The 16,945-nt window shown below is 37.1% G+C and overlaps 1 protein-coding gene across 1 annotated transcript; it reads left to right on the plus strand.

The window, feature by feature from the left end:
* The first annotated feature begins 14,718 nt into the window (after positions 1-14,718).
* LOC149179035 (uncharacterized) lies at positions 14,719-15,633 on the plus strand. Its single transcript, XM_089420494.1, has one exon. It carries the CDS (start codon positions 14,804-14,806, stop codon positions 15,458-15,460), a length of 657 nt encoding a protein of 218 aa, XP_089276620.1. The 5' UTR covers positions 14,719-14,803; the 3' UTR covers positions 15,461-15,633.
* Positions 15,634-16,945: the final 1,312 nt, after the last annotated feature.

Consider the following 16,945-nt stretch of genomic DNA (forward strand, 5'->3'; position numbering starts at 1 on the left):
ACCCAAGAGCTAAAGAAACACCCTAGGTGGTCAATCCTTGAGTTGGAACCTTGTTTCACTTACCTAGACCCCCAACCGCACCCTTGAAACTGCCAATGGCTATGACCTAAATAACTCGGCTCAGTGCTTGCTATCTTGAGATCTAAGCAACTTTTTTAGGCTAGCCTCTATACCACTGCCCAGAACTGCCTGTAACTTTCTAAAATCATAATTCTCATGATGAAAAAGTTAAACTTTCAAACTTGAATTAGAAACTTTACCTAGACTAACTAAAACATACTAGGCATTTCTTCAAACACATGGTAAACATGTAAGCTATAGGTGATGAATGCATATCTGAGTGTAAATCTTTGTACTTTAGTTGAGAATCACCAAGAAGGTCTAATTCCCTCTCAAGTAGTTGCAACAACACCTGTTAGGCCACACATTCATCAACTTATCAAACATAACAACAACCATAGCTAGAACATATCTTGAATCGTGCTTATAACCAGCCTATAACCAAGATATTAACCATGATAAAACATCCATCAAATCAACATAATAACCATTACAAGTGCTCATGAATCACAATAGGAAAATATCTCTTATCAACATATGCAGAATCCAACCAAGTTAGGGACTTTTACGTACCACCCAACCATAGATTGAGTTGAACCAAATATTTCATTAAGCCAACTACCCCTGTGCCATATTCCAAGCATGAATGTGGGATCTCATGGGATAAACCAAGACATAAAAAACTAAGGAAATCCATAAGTGAAAACACCTCCACCATCAAACTACCTCAATCTCGCCAAAATTGATCAAGATATCATAAATAAAAAACAAGCTTGGATACCTCAGAATTACTTCACCATACCTTGAGGAATTTCCCTATCTCCACCCACCTATTGAGGGCTTCTTAGAGAAAACCATCTTCACCCCCAACCCTTGGGAATTTTCCTGAGACTACTTCACCCGGTTCCAAAATCTTTTGGTAACCAAATCTCAACCAAGAAATGAATCCCATCACACCATCACTGTCCAAGAAATGACAAGGTAAGATTGAAACCACTGTCAAACTTGACAAAACCCATTCCAATGACAACAAAGGAACCAAATAAACAAATGCATGTGCCATCTATTCACACCTCAACTAGGAAATGACACATGCAACCTATTACCTGCAACATCTTCTAGTTGAAGTTGTTGATCCATCCTTCTCCTTACTTTCCTTACTATCCTTGCTTGTCATTTTCCTTCTTTCTCCAATCTAAGTGAATTCCCAAGTGCTCCAAAAATGCTCCAAGATTTCTCTAAGTGTGCAAGAGTGTGAGATAGCAAAGCTAAACTGACAAAAGGTTGTGAACTGATCCTCAAAATCATTTTTATCATCGAGGCCTCTATTTTCTTCACTTTCCTTCATATTTCCTTCAATTTCCCTCTCATGAAAATTTGTGTCTCTTCACCATCATTTTCTCCTATTTTCCTTTATTTCTGATAAATACATTCCAATTAACGCCACTTTTCCTTTACAATTTCCATAGTTGTTAATAAACCGAAAGTGATGCCCACCATAGTGCTTTTCCCAACATTCAACTTGGAACATGCGTCCCATTACCTTAGTCTTACTTTGCCTTTATTAACCTTTATTACATGAATTTTTAACCTAGGTCTATTACAGAGGGTGCAGGGCACACTTTCAAGGCATAGGGGAAGGCATCACTTCCCACTAGAAGTGTGCATTGCACCACACTGGGAGGAAGAGATAAGACTCGTAAAGTGAGGGAGGACAAGCAACAAGGAGGAGGGTCTACTGACTAGAATTACCAGTGCGCAGGAGAGAGAAGTAGGGCTCAGGTTGACACAGGTTGCAATTCTAGCTGACAAAGAGGGTGCCCACTAGGCCTTAGAAGCACGCAGTGCATTCTTCCTAACCTAGAGGGCAAGCTTACAAGTTCAAAAAAATGGCTAATTACAAAATGGTGAAACATATGAAAACACATTGAGTTAGGGATATTTTCAAGAATAACACATCTCAACTCATCAGAAAAATTTAGATAGGACCCATGACTAAGAAATATGCATCAAAACTCCAATTCAAAAATAATCTCCAAGTGCAACACACAAAGTATTCGCAGTTGCGACCAATAAGTATCGTTTTGTGACTAAGAAGTGTACTATGACTCTAAAGTGTGCAATTTCTTCTCTTAGTGATCTAACGACACTTAGGAAGGAACACAGAAACTTGAAACACGTGTAAAAATATAACACGAGACTTGACAACTAAAAGCAACACTTCACATGACATAAGGTAGGCTCCAAAATTCGAACATAGAAAAATTTTGGAGGGTGTTATAGCAACAACAACACTAGGTGACACATTGGGTGAACTTCAACTTCTCTTTGTGGGGGTAGCTTTCAATAAAGAGTTATCCATTTAGGAAGATTTATTCATCAAGGGGATTTCCTTGGCTTCCCCACTTAACCCAATTATAGATGTAGTACCCACCTTTCCTTCCTTAGTTTAACACACCAACAAATATTTCCATTTCACAATTGTTTTGATCTAGGAGAAGGGTAATATGTAACTGTGAGTTAAAGATAATTAGAGTCTTAGTTTTCATATTTTGTGTTTCTCCGTTGCTAGTAGGTCTGTTCAGTACCCAGTGGAGTCACTACATGAACAAAAATATCATTTTGCTGCCAACGAGCCTTTTTAGTACCCCAACGAAGTTGCTTGGTTCACCTCTCTACATAAGAAGCCTTTCTCTTCTTTAGCCCTTTATTTATTTTATTTATAGAACTGTGCTTAGGAACTTATTATTTCATAGGGTCAGAAGAGGGATCCCAACTTATTGAGAGAAGAAGAGGTTGTTCCTTCAAAGAAGGTTATATATACCTCTAATATTGGTTTTCTCACTATTGATTTTCCCCTTTCCCTTCTCTACTTGATTGGATTAGCATGTAGAACACCAAGTAAATTCAATACCAAGTTAAGGAATTAGGATGCTAGAATAGATACAAGTATCATGGTTCCACTCAAAGGTTTCCTCTTGAATGTATCGTATTTTACGTCTGGACATTACTTGACTTAAGGCATTTTCCCAAACAAGGAAGGAGAACTAACAGATAGCCAAGCGTTGAGGTCATCACAATCGATGTTCATTTTTCCACATAGTACTTTCAGGCCATACATACACTCTCACATGAGGTATGAGCGACCCTGGAATCTGAGCCACTTTTTCAGGGCTAGTCTCCAGATCACTGCCCAAAAATTGATGAGACTTTACAAAACAATAAATGGCACAAAGGCAAATCCTCTAATACAAAACTTGAACAAGGACTTGACCTAACTAGGCCTAACCATGACATTTCGTCAAACATATGGAAAACATGTAATCTACAAGTCATGAATTCATATGTGAACATAGGGGTCTAATGCTTATCTGAGAATCATCAAGAAGGTATAATTCCCTCTCACAATAGTTGCAATAAAATATATTAGGTTGCATTCAATAACCATTCATTTACCAATCAAAACGTGATAAGAGCCATAGCTAGAATCTGTCATAAAACCATGCTTATAACCAACATAAAACCAGAATAACAACAATGATAGAACAACCCTCAAAGCCCCATAATAAAAAGTACATTTACTCATAAAATACAAGAGGAAAAGAGCTCTTATTAACATATGCAAAATCCAACCAATCAAGGACTTCCACGTACCATCCAACCATAGACTGGGCTGAACCAAATCTTTCTTTCAGCCAATCACTCTTGTGTCATATTCCAAGCATGAATGTGGGATCTCATGGGATAAACCAATCCAAAGACAACCAAGGGAATCCATAGGTTAAACCACCTCCACCCTCTCCATACCATGATCACACCTAAACCGGTGTCAAGATCACAAAACCGAACCAAGCTTGGATGCCTCAGAATTTCTTCACCATCCTTGAGGAATTTTCATGTCTCCACCCTTAAGCTTTACTGTGTATCCCACCATTACCGGTCAAGGGATTCCTAGGCCTTTGGGAATTTTCCTGAGACCACCTCACCCCAGATTCCAAAACCATCTGGCAATCCAAAGCTCAAACCGAGAACAATCCCATCACACCATGACTATTCGGAAATGGAAAGGTTAGGCTAAAATCCACTGTCGAATCCCAAAAAAATCCATTCCAGTGACAACAAGAGAACCAAATACCAACATGCACATACCATGCATGTCAAAACCAACTAGGAAATCATACATGCAACCGATTACCTGCAAGTATTCCCGCTGAAGCTTATTGATCCTTGTTTTCCTTTGCTTTTCCTTTCTTTTCCTTCCATTTCCTTTTCCTTTCCTTTCCTTTGCTTACTTGTTTTCTTTCTCCTCTCTGAGACTAATTCCAAAACTAAATTGAAAGAAAAAGGCTGATAAAAGCTACCAACTGATGCTCTGAGGTCTTTTTATTGATGAGACTTCTAATTTCTTCAATTTTCCTCCTCACATGCAACATGTGACCTTTCACCTTTCTTTTCTCATAATTTCCATTATTTTCATAAATAATGTGCCAAAAATACTTTTTTGCCTTTCCAAATCATTAGCCATTGCCTCTGCCAATTTACCCTTCGCCATAAAAAACAACAAGTGATGCCCAATAGGATAATTTTTTCCCAACATTAAGCTTGGAAAACGTGTCCCATGACCTTGGTCTTATTTTTCCTTTATTAACTTTTATTACATGAAATTTTAACCCAAGGTTGATACAACTTCAGAACATCAAACCAATATCTCAACACATCATCCAACCACCTCCCTCACCCTTGATCAACCCTTTGAATACCTTACTCCTACCTCGACATAACAGGAGGCATGTACCCTTTCTCTACAACATAGTTCCTTAGGCATCTCATCCTTACAGGTGCTCTTCAATGTTGGCAAGAAGGTTATAATCCAGAGGCAAATCACACAGGGAGACCATGGACACTTGTATGGTACTATAGCCTTTTTGTATCCATCATCAATATGGCCTCACACATGGCTTAGTTCTATTGGCATCCTTCTTCACTCTATCCTGCATTTACTTAATGAAAATCACATAAACATGCAATTCTCAATGCATGTTCATAACTGTGCATTTAAAAATATGAAATTTCAATTTAGTACTTAGTCATATGGTTTCCCTTTGCTTCACAAGGCCATGATAAGTTCAACTCATTATTTGCTTAGAAACACCTAATGCCTTCATGATTCCAATGAGCATTTGACATGAATTATTCCTAAACAAATTTATTCAAGTCTCTTCTTCCTTGCATTCACTAACACTCCACGCTCAGGGATCCCCTTCTCTGCTAAATATTCCCTTAAGTGATCCTTCTTTCCAAGGCCTTCTTGCATACGAAGGTTTAAAAAACTTATGAAGTGTTATAACTAATACATCCCTCTACCTTGCTTTAACATAACATGGCACATTTCACATACATAGCTCATGGTCATCAAAGCATATCATAAGGTTCCAATGTCACCACAATGGTCTCATTCATTTATCCTTATTGGATAGATATTTCATCTCGCATGTATCATATGCATACAATTTCTATGACATATCATCATAATGTTTTCAATTAGAAATCTCCTGTCTTACATAATATTTCATAAGCATGAGATATTTCTTAGGTTGTTTGGCTCCTATATGTGAAGATATCGAGCCTTCATTATGGCCTTACACTTATTTCTATATCCAAGGTCATTCCACCTATATTTTTCGCTTTCAATCAACTAAAGAAGGTTAGTATATATGTATATAATCCTTTCATTATGATATTCACAATAGCTCTAAAAATGATCTTATAATTCTTTATACACTTTAATAACTTAATCATTTCAGTTGTATATGACATATATTGAAAGGAAATTATCGTTGCATTATCAAATATAACTCTCACATTTCCATCAATAATTCTTTACATGAGTGTATTACTCATTCATTTGACTACTATCCATCACAATAGCCCCATGCATTCACATAGCACCAAGATTTTACTAAATATTTATGTGTTGGTAGTTATTTTTCCTTAACATACCCTACATGGGCATTGATATCCCATGTTTATTTAATCATAGTTCATATCACTAAAGATACAACATAACGCTAAAGGAATACTTACCATCCCTTCAAATTATCTACTATTCGAGTGTGAACAATCCATACCTACATAGTTATACTTATTATTCCTTAGTTGACCTGAAATAGACGATACTCCTTGGAAGCTTACATGTTCCCTTCATCAACCTTATAATGAACATCCTTTCTACCTCATCATCTACATGAGGTTGTTAAGCAACGATATTGTCATCATCAACCATTCCTAAGCACATATCATATTCACAATTACATTATCTTATTAAGCCAACAAGAAAACATGTGCTTCAACACTTCCAAATCCTCATTCCATATATTATGTGTCTTAACAAATTTTCATGCATTCTATTACATTCTCTTGATATATTTATTATATAAATTCAAATATTCAATTTTTCCCTTCCATATTTCAACAACATTCTCAGGTTTCTATGATTTTTACTTTCTAACTCTTTCATCCCTAATAAAACATCGATGGGGAAGAGGGTCAAGGGTTTTCCTTGTCTAATTCTTTTGTATATGTTGGAATTCACAACAACTCTATTCAATTTCACATGAATATTTACCATCAATTTGTCATGCCATCTCCTCCTAGGTCCAACCCATCATTCTACACAACACAATAGACTAGATTAGTATCTAGTGCATCAATGTTATGCAACCAATCTTGTAGCCACTATATTAAATATAATTTATTAGTATTAGAATACTTAGCTGTTGTTTTCATCATTTCATAACTCTGTTTCCTTAATCAACACTTTCTTGTACTCCATTCATATGTGATTACATTATCATGCAACTCTCCCTAGTTGTAATATATAGCATCCCATAAGATGATCTCAGATTCATGAGTTAGTAACAATTCTATCATTTCAAATGCTTACCTACCCATTTTAGGTGAACATTCATAAATGAGCATTCACACTATGAATTCATTAGACGACGCCTTCAATCATGCACACTATCATGTTTTTTCACTACTTACACTTTTTCCTAATCATTCATGTACATCTATTAATTTCAATATCATCCTACCTTATGAGGGTTTATTGTCATTCAAATGTCATGTCTCTGGGCATAAGCATAACATGATGCCTTCTTCTGTATGACAAACAACAAAAAGAGATCATTCATTCCAAGTAACATGTAGTTATCAAGTGACCACTAACATCACCTAGAGCATAACCAGTACTATTTCTTGATTTACTTTCCATTCATGCATTCATATAATTGCTAATGTTGTATTTTCACTAAAGGAATTTTTACTTAACTCCCTCTCAATATTTTGAGCCTACCAAAACATGCATGGCTATTAGTAGTCTATTGGATTCTACCTAATCAATTGGTATCTTTGGGGCGGGGGGGGGGGTGGTGTTCTTGCATTTCCTTTTACCAACCTCTCGATCAACACATTATTATCCATAGCCTTATCTCCACACGACTCATTAGCTTCTCCATCCATATGGTTAACATGTTCTTGGTTACATGATTCTCATTTACCCTAGTTAACCAACATAACCATCTTATAACAACTGACTACTTTGAGTATTCATTCATGTTATATGTATGTTAATTCATTATTATATTCACCCAACGTTTCTATATGCACCTAGAATATCACTATCCTAATGCTTATTAGCGCATCCAATAATCCTAGTTTCCATGCCATGTAGCCTCACCATTGTACTCCTCATCCTATAATCTCTTCTCTATGACTTACCTTTAATCCATGCTAGCTCAATAGTTGATCCATTAGTGTAACACCCTCCTCCCACATCTACCCAAGCAATCGACCAGCCGAGGTAAACATATGACGAGAAGCCACTATGATATGATTCGACCTCCTAAGTCACGTTAATGAAGTGGAATCGATGGAAACAAACTATAAAGACATTCAACATTAGCATTAGGACCCTCAGGAACCAATCCAACCTTTCTGCCAACCAACCCTTGGGTCCCACTGAGATTTTGGACCACTTGACCTCTGGACGCTCTCATGCTATGGGAATTCCAGCATCCAGGGACCTCTAGACACTCTCACGAGCCTGCAAGCCAGTGTCCAGGGACTCGTTTGCATAGTGTTATGCCAGCGTCCCCAAGATTTGAGCCACTTTTTCAGGCCTAGAGCCCAAGTCACTGCCCAGAATTGAATCACATCTTCAGAACAGTAAAATAACAAGGAAATGACAGTATAAATGCAATCACTTGAATAAGGCCTTGAATGGACCCGTACTAGCCATGATAGGCATTTCGTAAAAAATATCACGAATATGTAATCTATAGGTGTAAATAACATATCTGAGCATAGGGGTCTCATACTTAGCTGAGAATCACTAAGATACATTGATGATTCCACATATTAACTATCATTTTATCCATTAGGTCATAGATGCATTGATCATTCATTTACAGGTAAAAACATGATGAGAGCCATACATAGCTACTATCATAAAACACATATATAACCAGCATAATAGCAGCAGAAATACCAATGAAATCACAACCATATAAACCACATATAATCCAATATAATACTCATAGAAATAAAAGGAGAAATAACCTCATATTGATGATGCAAAGTCCAAACCCTGGATGGGACTTCCATGTTCCACCCGACCATAGAATGGCTGATCCAAAACTCTCTTCATTCATTCACCCTTGTGCCATATTCCAAGCATACATGTGGGATTCATAGAACACATCAATCCAAAACCATCTAGGGCTTCTAGAGGCCATCCACCTGAACCCATCCAATAGAGATTCCACCTCATGGTCGGACATCACAAAACCATCTTCATATTGGTCTCTATCCAAGCCTTCTAGGGCTTCCAGAGCATTTGTCCAACCAAGGCTTCTAGGACTAGTAACTCAACCCACAACTTTTACCGGGCTTCAAGATCGTTTGTCCAACTAGGGCTTCCAGAACTAGTAATTCAACCCACAAAGGGCTTCCGAAGCGTTTGTCCAACCAAGGCTTCTAGGACTAGTAACTCAATCCAAGTTGTTACGGGGCTTCCTAGAGCGTTTGCCCAACTAGGGCTTCCAGGACTAATAACTCAACCCAATCTAAGGAAACATGACAACCAACCAAAACAAAACAAGGAAAATAAATCCACAATCACCATGGCTATCCAGAAAATGGTAAGGCTAGGAAATCCATTGTCAATCTCGGCCATCTTCCATGCCCATGATAGATCAAAACCAACACACCACATGCATATGCCATGCATGCCAAAACTAGTCAGGAAAATATACATGCAACTAGATACCTGCAAGAAAAATCCACCGTAGCTACTGATCCTGATGTCCTCTTGCGCTTTCTTGCTCTTCCTTTGCCTTCTTGCTCCAAGAATCCAAGTATGCCACACCCTCCAAGAGTGCTCCAAGAAAACTCTAAGTATCCAAGAGTATGAGAGAGAGAGAGAATAATGAGAGAGCTCTAAAACTGAACTGACACAAGTCTGTGTACAGATCCTCAGAAGCCTTTTTATGAATGAGGCCTCTATTTTCTTCATTTTCCATTATTTTCCTTCATTTTCCTCCTCACATGGAACTTATTGCCTTTCACCTCCCTTTTCTCCTAATTTTCATTATTTTCATAAATAAATGTGCCAAAAATGCCATTTTTCCTTTGCCTTTACCAATTTCCTTAGCCATTAATAACCAAATGAACACCCACACTAGGATTTCTTGCCCAACATTAAGCTTGGAATAAGTGTCCCATCAACCGTGGTTATTATTTTTCATTTATTAACTTTTATTACATGAAATTTTCACCAGGGCTGTTACAATTAGTTTGACAATTATATCTTTATGGTCTATCTATGACAGTTCGAGCCTCATGTTGAGCCACAAATTTTGATAATTTTCTCTTAGGGCTATCTTTGGTCCATTTAGGTCCAACATTTGAACTTTGCTATGATATATGAAGCTTCCCTAAACTTTAGCACCATCTATCTTTTCTTCTATGACAACAAATCCTCTTTCAGTCTTGCTTTAAGATTTATAGTAATAAAATCTCAATGGTTTATTCTGGCCCATCTAGTCCTTATGGCAAATCAGTGCTTTAAATTTTCTATCACTTTGGTCTATTTAAGTCCAATGTTTGAACCATAGCTCTAATACTGCTATGTAACACTATATAGTCCCTTAATGTTTGATTAAGGATACTGGGTACCAGATATTTGGTTTTCTTATTCATCTCAATTTTTTATTTTTATTTTTATTTATTATTATTTAATTTTTATTTTCTGATATCACAATCACCTTTTGCTTGTCGAGAGCTTTCTAACAATATAAACTTTATTAAAATCCAAGTCAGGATTATTGAGATGTCATCTGAATATTTTCACCCTTGGTGCCATGACAATGTTATTTTTTAGTCGACATGTGGCAAATGACATGACAACCCATTGCATGTGTCACATCAAATCTGTGAAGGCTTAAACACTTCATCTATCTCATAAGTTTAATGATTCAATCAAGGAAAGAACCATGGTGAAGAGGAAAGGAGCCCAAAACTCAACTCCCACATAAAAGAATTGCATACAACCATTGAAGTCACAATTATGATGATCTTGAGATTACATGACCCTTAGCTAAAACATTAATTATGCAACATCATACCCACAAGCAAATCCTTTTAACAAACATACACAAATGGGCCTCATTATACACACACGCACACATGCACACACACACACAACAATCTTTAACATGAGAATCCTTTTGGTGTCCTGGCAACAAACCTCACGACTAGAGATATATGACAACTTATTATTTAACATATATACCATATTATTCCATACAAGAAAATGCATACATTTTTCATTTCTAATTTTACTGACAAAATTCAAATGCAAATGAACAATAATCATAGTAATTAGAGGCAACACTTATATGAAATTTCAGGCTTAAATCTAATCTAGGGAAGAGCCTTTCCCACCCAACCACATGGTTAGCTATACATAAATTTCTATAGTTGGTCACCCCCTAGCTAAACTAGGATACCACAAGGGGAAAAACTTATAACTCCCTAGTAATTGGTCTCAATAGGTGAAAACTACTTTCCTTCACGCATATGATAGAGTTAAGACTCTCTTTTCCCAAATGAGCATGGACATTTGCAATATCCAGATGCGTCTCAACTAGTTCGCAACACAAATAAGGGATTCCCTTCATTTCTCAACCAACACATATCAAATTGTAACCCATTCTACCCAACTAGAGTCCAAAGCTCTTATGCAATTGTTTGATAAGCAAAATTTGTTTTAGGGAGCCCGAAACACACCAATATCATTCCAATCCACGATTGCCACTTTTCTAGACACATTTGGGCACCCAAAATGTAGTTTAGTCATCCATAATACTTTAGCCATCATTCCACTTAGGGTTAACAATATTCTACTCATGATTCTCATTGCTTTTGCACTCATGTGTCTTTTGTCTTTATGGGTATGGTCTAAATTTGTGTGTCATGAATATTTCACTTCTTTTTCCATTCATGGGTCTTTATCCCCTTCCACATTTTTCCATGTTCAATGCAATTTGTTGTTGTATAGTCTCACATTTGCTTTGTCTCCTAGGTAGTTTGTGGGTCAACTTCAAAATCCTAGGAATGTACTCAACCCATTCCTTCCATCAAATTTTAAAGCACTATTATAGTTGCCATGACAACTTCCATATTTATGAGGGTGACTATTTCAAATATCCAGTCATTCACAGTTAATTGGTTCTTGGGCAAGAAGGAAAAGAATCAAATTTAAATTTGAATTTCATGGCAAGTTTTTGGCAAAGACAATTCCTCATATTGCCTTCATCATTTTCCACTCATGGTATCATAACTTTGAATTTCATGGTAAGATTTGCAAGACACTTCTTGGTAATGCCCTCATCATTTTTTCACCCATGATATCATAGCCTGTATCAACGTTGATATACTCTTAGTTGGCTACTCAACATTTTTAATTATTAGACTAATATTTACAAACAACATTTCTAATAATTTAATTTAATTTGTTAAAAAACATTTAAATGTTGATACAAACAATACAATATGCTTAACATAATTAATTATTCCGAATTAAGGCTATTGTGTATATTGAATTTATATATATATATATATATTTTTTTTTCTTTTTTTTTTTTGTAAAAATCACATGAGAATTTCTGTATCTACAGATTGAACCATCCAATATAATTCATTGTCAAAACTAAGATATAAACATAATTAATTACATTTTAATATAAACATGAAAATAAAAATATTATATTATAATAGATCATTAGATGTTCCCTGCATTTTCCATTTTTTAAAAATAGAATGATAATATTATATTATAATAGGTCATTAGATGTCTCGTGCATTTTCAATTTTTTTTTTATAAAAGAAGTGGAATGCTTATCACTGGATCCATAAATTAAAGTATACGAATACAAAGGTTGGAGTATGACTCGTGGAACAATCCCATTAAAGAATCTATTCTCTTTGAGGCCAGGGACGATGATAAGGGGATTACCATGCAAACCAAACCAAGTGAGAGCGCATATTATTATTTTGATAAACAATTTGTTAAATAGATAAAACGATCACATGCCATAAACGACTTTGATTCAGAAACATACTCCTTATAATAATCTATTTAGAATTAGGGAATTATAATAATCTATTTAGAACCTTCAGTGCACCTATACCATTTGTTTGATTAAAAATTTCGAAAAATTAAAAGGAAAACAAAATACACTCATTAATATTCAAGATCCCTAACAAGAAATCACAGCGTGAAATGTTGAATATATGACCTCGATCTAAGTTCAACAAGGCACGTGACCCGAAAATGGTTATTATAATGTATATTTCTCTCCAATAATAAAGTTAATTTGTATTTCTAAATTTAATATATAGAGAGAGTTTTTTTTTCGCTAAAATCGAGGTTATTGATTTGTTGAATTGATAATTTCAAGAAATAGTAGTTTTTTTGGGACGGATAGGGATAAAGGAACACCAACGTGTTTGCTATTATTGAATAGTAGCTTAGAAGTTTCGCTGAGTAGAAGGAGAGGTAGGGTTCTATGGATGGATGGAGACATGCATGGATGTTATCACTTGTGTTAAGTAATTGACAACACTCCCAACTAATTTAATAATTCATGGATGGAAAATAATGTGTTTATACTTTGGTATCTTGGAGGGTTTATTTACAACTCTGCCAACTAATTTGATACTTTTAATAATTTATTGATGGAAAATAATGTGTTTATACTTTGGTATCTTGGAGGGTTAATTGTAGCATTTGGACAAATGAGCTTGCTCTCTTGTTATGTAATTTTCCCAATTAAAAATTAGATATTAGAGGATGTAACCTTTGATTGTTATTGGGTTTTGTGGGCATGTAGGTTTGAAAGAAGACATTAAAAAAAAATGAAGGGAAGATGTAACCTTTGATTGTTATTGGGTTTTGTGGGCATGTAGGTTTGAAAGAAGACATTAAAAAAAGAATGAAGGGAAGTACAATCCAAGTTTCTCATGATAGCAAACTTCACCTATATTGACATTAGACATTAATTGGAGGGTAGGAAATAATTTTCAACCTTGGAATGTGTTGTGCCACCCAACATAAATGATATAAAGCTAAAGTTGTTGTATACGTTGAGGTGGAGTGGGGGCAAACGAGGCAGAGATGCGCACAAGTTAAGCTAAGGGAAGTCATTTGAAATGAGAATTAGATTTGGAAATTTGTTGGGGAGCACGTGTTGAGGCGCCCACAGATAAAACTGAATTAGATTGTACATGTCTATCACTTCATTCCGGTTTCCAACCACCGCCTCCGGGAGGGAAGGCCGAGGCCACCGCCGTCGGATAATAACAACAAAAAATCGTAAATACCGTCAACAAGATTCGTATCATGGGGTGCCGGGCGAACTTTCCGTCGGCCGGAGAGTTGGTTTGGAAACGTGGCTCCACGTAACCCGAAGCTATCGGCGGGACCCGCGGAATCGATTTCCGGAAGCACGCTCGCCCAGATCACGCCTCGGAGGATTATGTTCTTGTTTTTTTTAAATTTATTTATTTATTTCACGGGAGTGGTGTGAGCCTCGGATCGAGGTGGACAGAGCGCGCTTTCACACCTCACACGAGGGAAGAGATACGTGTGAATTAAATTCTCAGCGGGTAAGGGTACCGACCTAACCCTAGACCGGGGGAAGGTGGAGGGGTTCGACACGTAGGATTTTTTAATTTTATTTTTCGAAATCGGCTAAAAAAAGCGGGAAAGCCAGGGGCCAGAGTACGAGAAGATTTTATCTTGACGTGCGCGGGCAGATAAGGGAGTGTGTTTAGAGGCTCTACTCTACCCATTACAAGGGGTTGAGTGGGGCCCGGGCCGTTTCTTCAGATTTTATTTTGGGCAGCCAATACAAGAAGAAGAACAGGGCGGTTTCAATTTCCACGTCCTCAGATTCCAGCTGCCCGCGCCACGGTCTGTTTCCTCTTCCTCCTTCCCCATGCGTGTTTGTCGATGAGAGTTTGTTTGATGGGGACTCTCGCCACGTGGCATCCTCGGGAACATCTTCTGCATGCGAGCTCTTGGTGGCATTTGCGCTTTGTATAAAGCTCGACGTTAGGGGATGTTGTCTGATATGCAAAAATCCTTTTTAACAATACAGTGCCTGTCTGGAGATTCGATATGGCCGATTCAGATGTTGTTTCTCAGAGCAGCGGCAGCTCTCTGCCTCTGCCCCTGCCCCGCAAGAGAGCCAGGGACGACGAAGAATCCAGCGATGTGATGGAGAGCGTTACGGATTTGGGGCCGGGGTTGGTATTTATCCCAGAGGCCAAGAAACCCAATGCGGGGCTGCGCCCGCCCCTCCTAGCGCAGGACGCCGACCTCATGGCGCTTCTGGATAGAATCGACAAGATGGATAGCTACACGGACGAGGATGGGTTCTCCTGCGAGGCCCAGCCGAGCGAGAATGAGCGCTGCAGAGATTCCAGCATTGCGAAATCGTCAGAAGAAACCGAAATGGGGGCAATATCGAAGCATTCGGACTCGGCCTCTTCCATTGGGGACGGTTCAGATGTTGGGGACTTGCAGGCTTATGGCAATGGAAATGTTCTTGGGGAGTTCGATTTCAATGTCTTTCTTGACTCTGCGGACGAGTTGGCGATGGGGCTGAACCAGTTTCCATATTATGATGGAGATGTAATGGCCGCCATTTCTTCTCAGGGTCTTTCTGAGAACACCGCATATAATGAGGTTGCTGCAGAGGTCTTCCATGGGCCTCTATGGGAAGATGATATTTGGCAGCTGACTGACATCAATGAAACTCAGCAGGGGAGCTAGGTATATTGACACGGCTTTGAACTTGTGCAAAGCATGGAAATGTAATATATGTGTATGGAAGTTTTGATGAAAGCGCATGTGTACAATGTTAGGGACGACTGTGTATTGTTTTTTGGTCTTAAGATTATTCATGTTGCAATAGCCTGGTTTTGGATATTCTTCCAAATGAAATCAATAGTCAGTGTAACACTCCTCTTCCTTTCCTTTTCTGTGAGAACAGGGGATGCCGTTTAATGTAACGCTTTTTAAAACGGTTTGAAGATCGATTGTTCTGCAAATACAATATTTGATTTGAAACTCCTTTTTTAATTGTTAAAATTGTGGGAAAATATATATCATACCTTAATAATGGGAAAATCCATTATAATAACTCAGTTTTCATGGTTTTAAATGCATAACTCACTTTTCAATGCAATTTATCGTATCTCAATGCAATTTATCCTAGGCCAATTTATCGTATCTCAATGCAATTTATCCTAGGCCAGTTACTCAGAATTCAGTGGATTTGCTAAACTTGCACCAAGGATAGCGATAGTCATCACTAGTGCCTATTATTTTTGAGGCACAGTGGATGTCTTAACTAGTTAGATATCCTAACTCGACAAATTCAGATTTCAATGCAACTTTTTATTCAATGCAATTTATCAAAACTCAGTTTTCAGTGGTTTTGTTAAACCAGCAGTAAGGATAGTAAGAATAGTCGTTTTCAGTGGTTTTGTTAAACCAGCAGTAAGGATGGTAAGGATAGTCATTACTAGTTGAGGTGCTATGGATGTCTTAATTAGTTACATATCATTTTCAATGTAACTTACCATAACTCAGTTCAATTCAGTTGTTAAACCAGTGAGGATAGCCAGCATGAGTGTTCTGAGGTTAACTTAATTAGTTGGATATCATTTTCAATACTTACCATAACTTAGTTCAATTCAGTCGAAACTTACCATAACTCGGTTCAATTCAGTCGAAACTTACCATATCTCGGTTCAGTTCAGTTGATAAACCGGTGAGGAGTGTCTATTGTGTTTTGAGTTTAACTGGATAAACTCAGTTTTCAATGCAACTTATCATAATTAGGTTTTCAAACTCATCATTAAACCAGCAATGGGGATGGCTAATCTCATCATTAAACCAGCAATGATGATAGCCATCCCCAATGCTTATTATGGTTTTTGCCATCACGAGTCCCTATTATGCTTATTATGGTTTTTGCCATAACGATCCCCTATTGTTTGAGGGGAAGGCGCTATGGATGTGTTAATGAATTCTTATAGAATTTTCAATCTCGTATTTTCAATCTCATTATTTCAATCTCATTCGTATTTTCAATCTCATTAAAACCAGCAATGAGCATAACTATTTTCTAATCTCATCATTAAAGTTAGCATTGGATAATTATTTTTTAATCTCATTAAAACCAGTCATGAGGATAACTATTTTCTAATCTCATCATTAAAGTTAGCATTGGATAATTATTTATTTTTTAAT

This window comes from Pinus tabuliformis, chromosome 4_1 (assembly GCF_031772625.1).
Source record: "Pinus tabuliformis cultivar Carrire ecotype Pingquan chromosome 4_1, CPIR1, whole genome shotgun sequence".
Lineage (NCBI taxonomy): Eukaryota > Viridiplantae > Streptophyta > Pinopsida > Pinales > Pinaceae > Pinus > Pinus tabuliformis.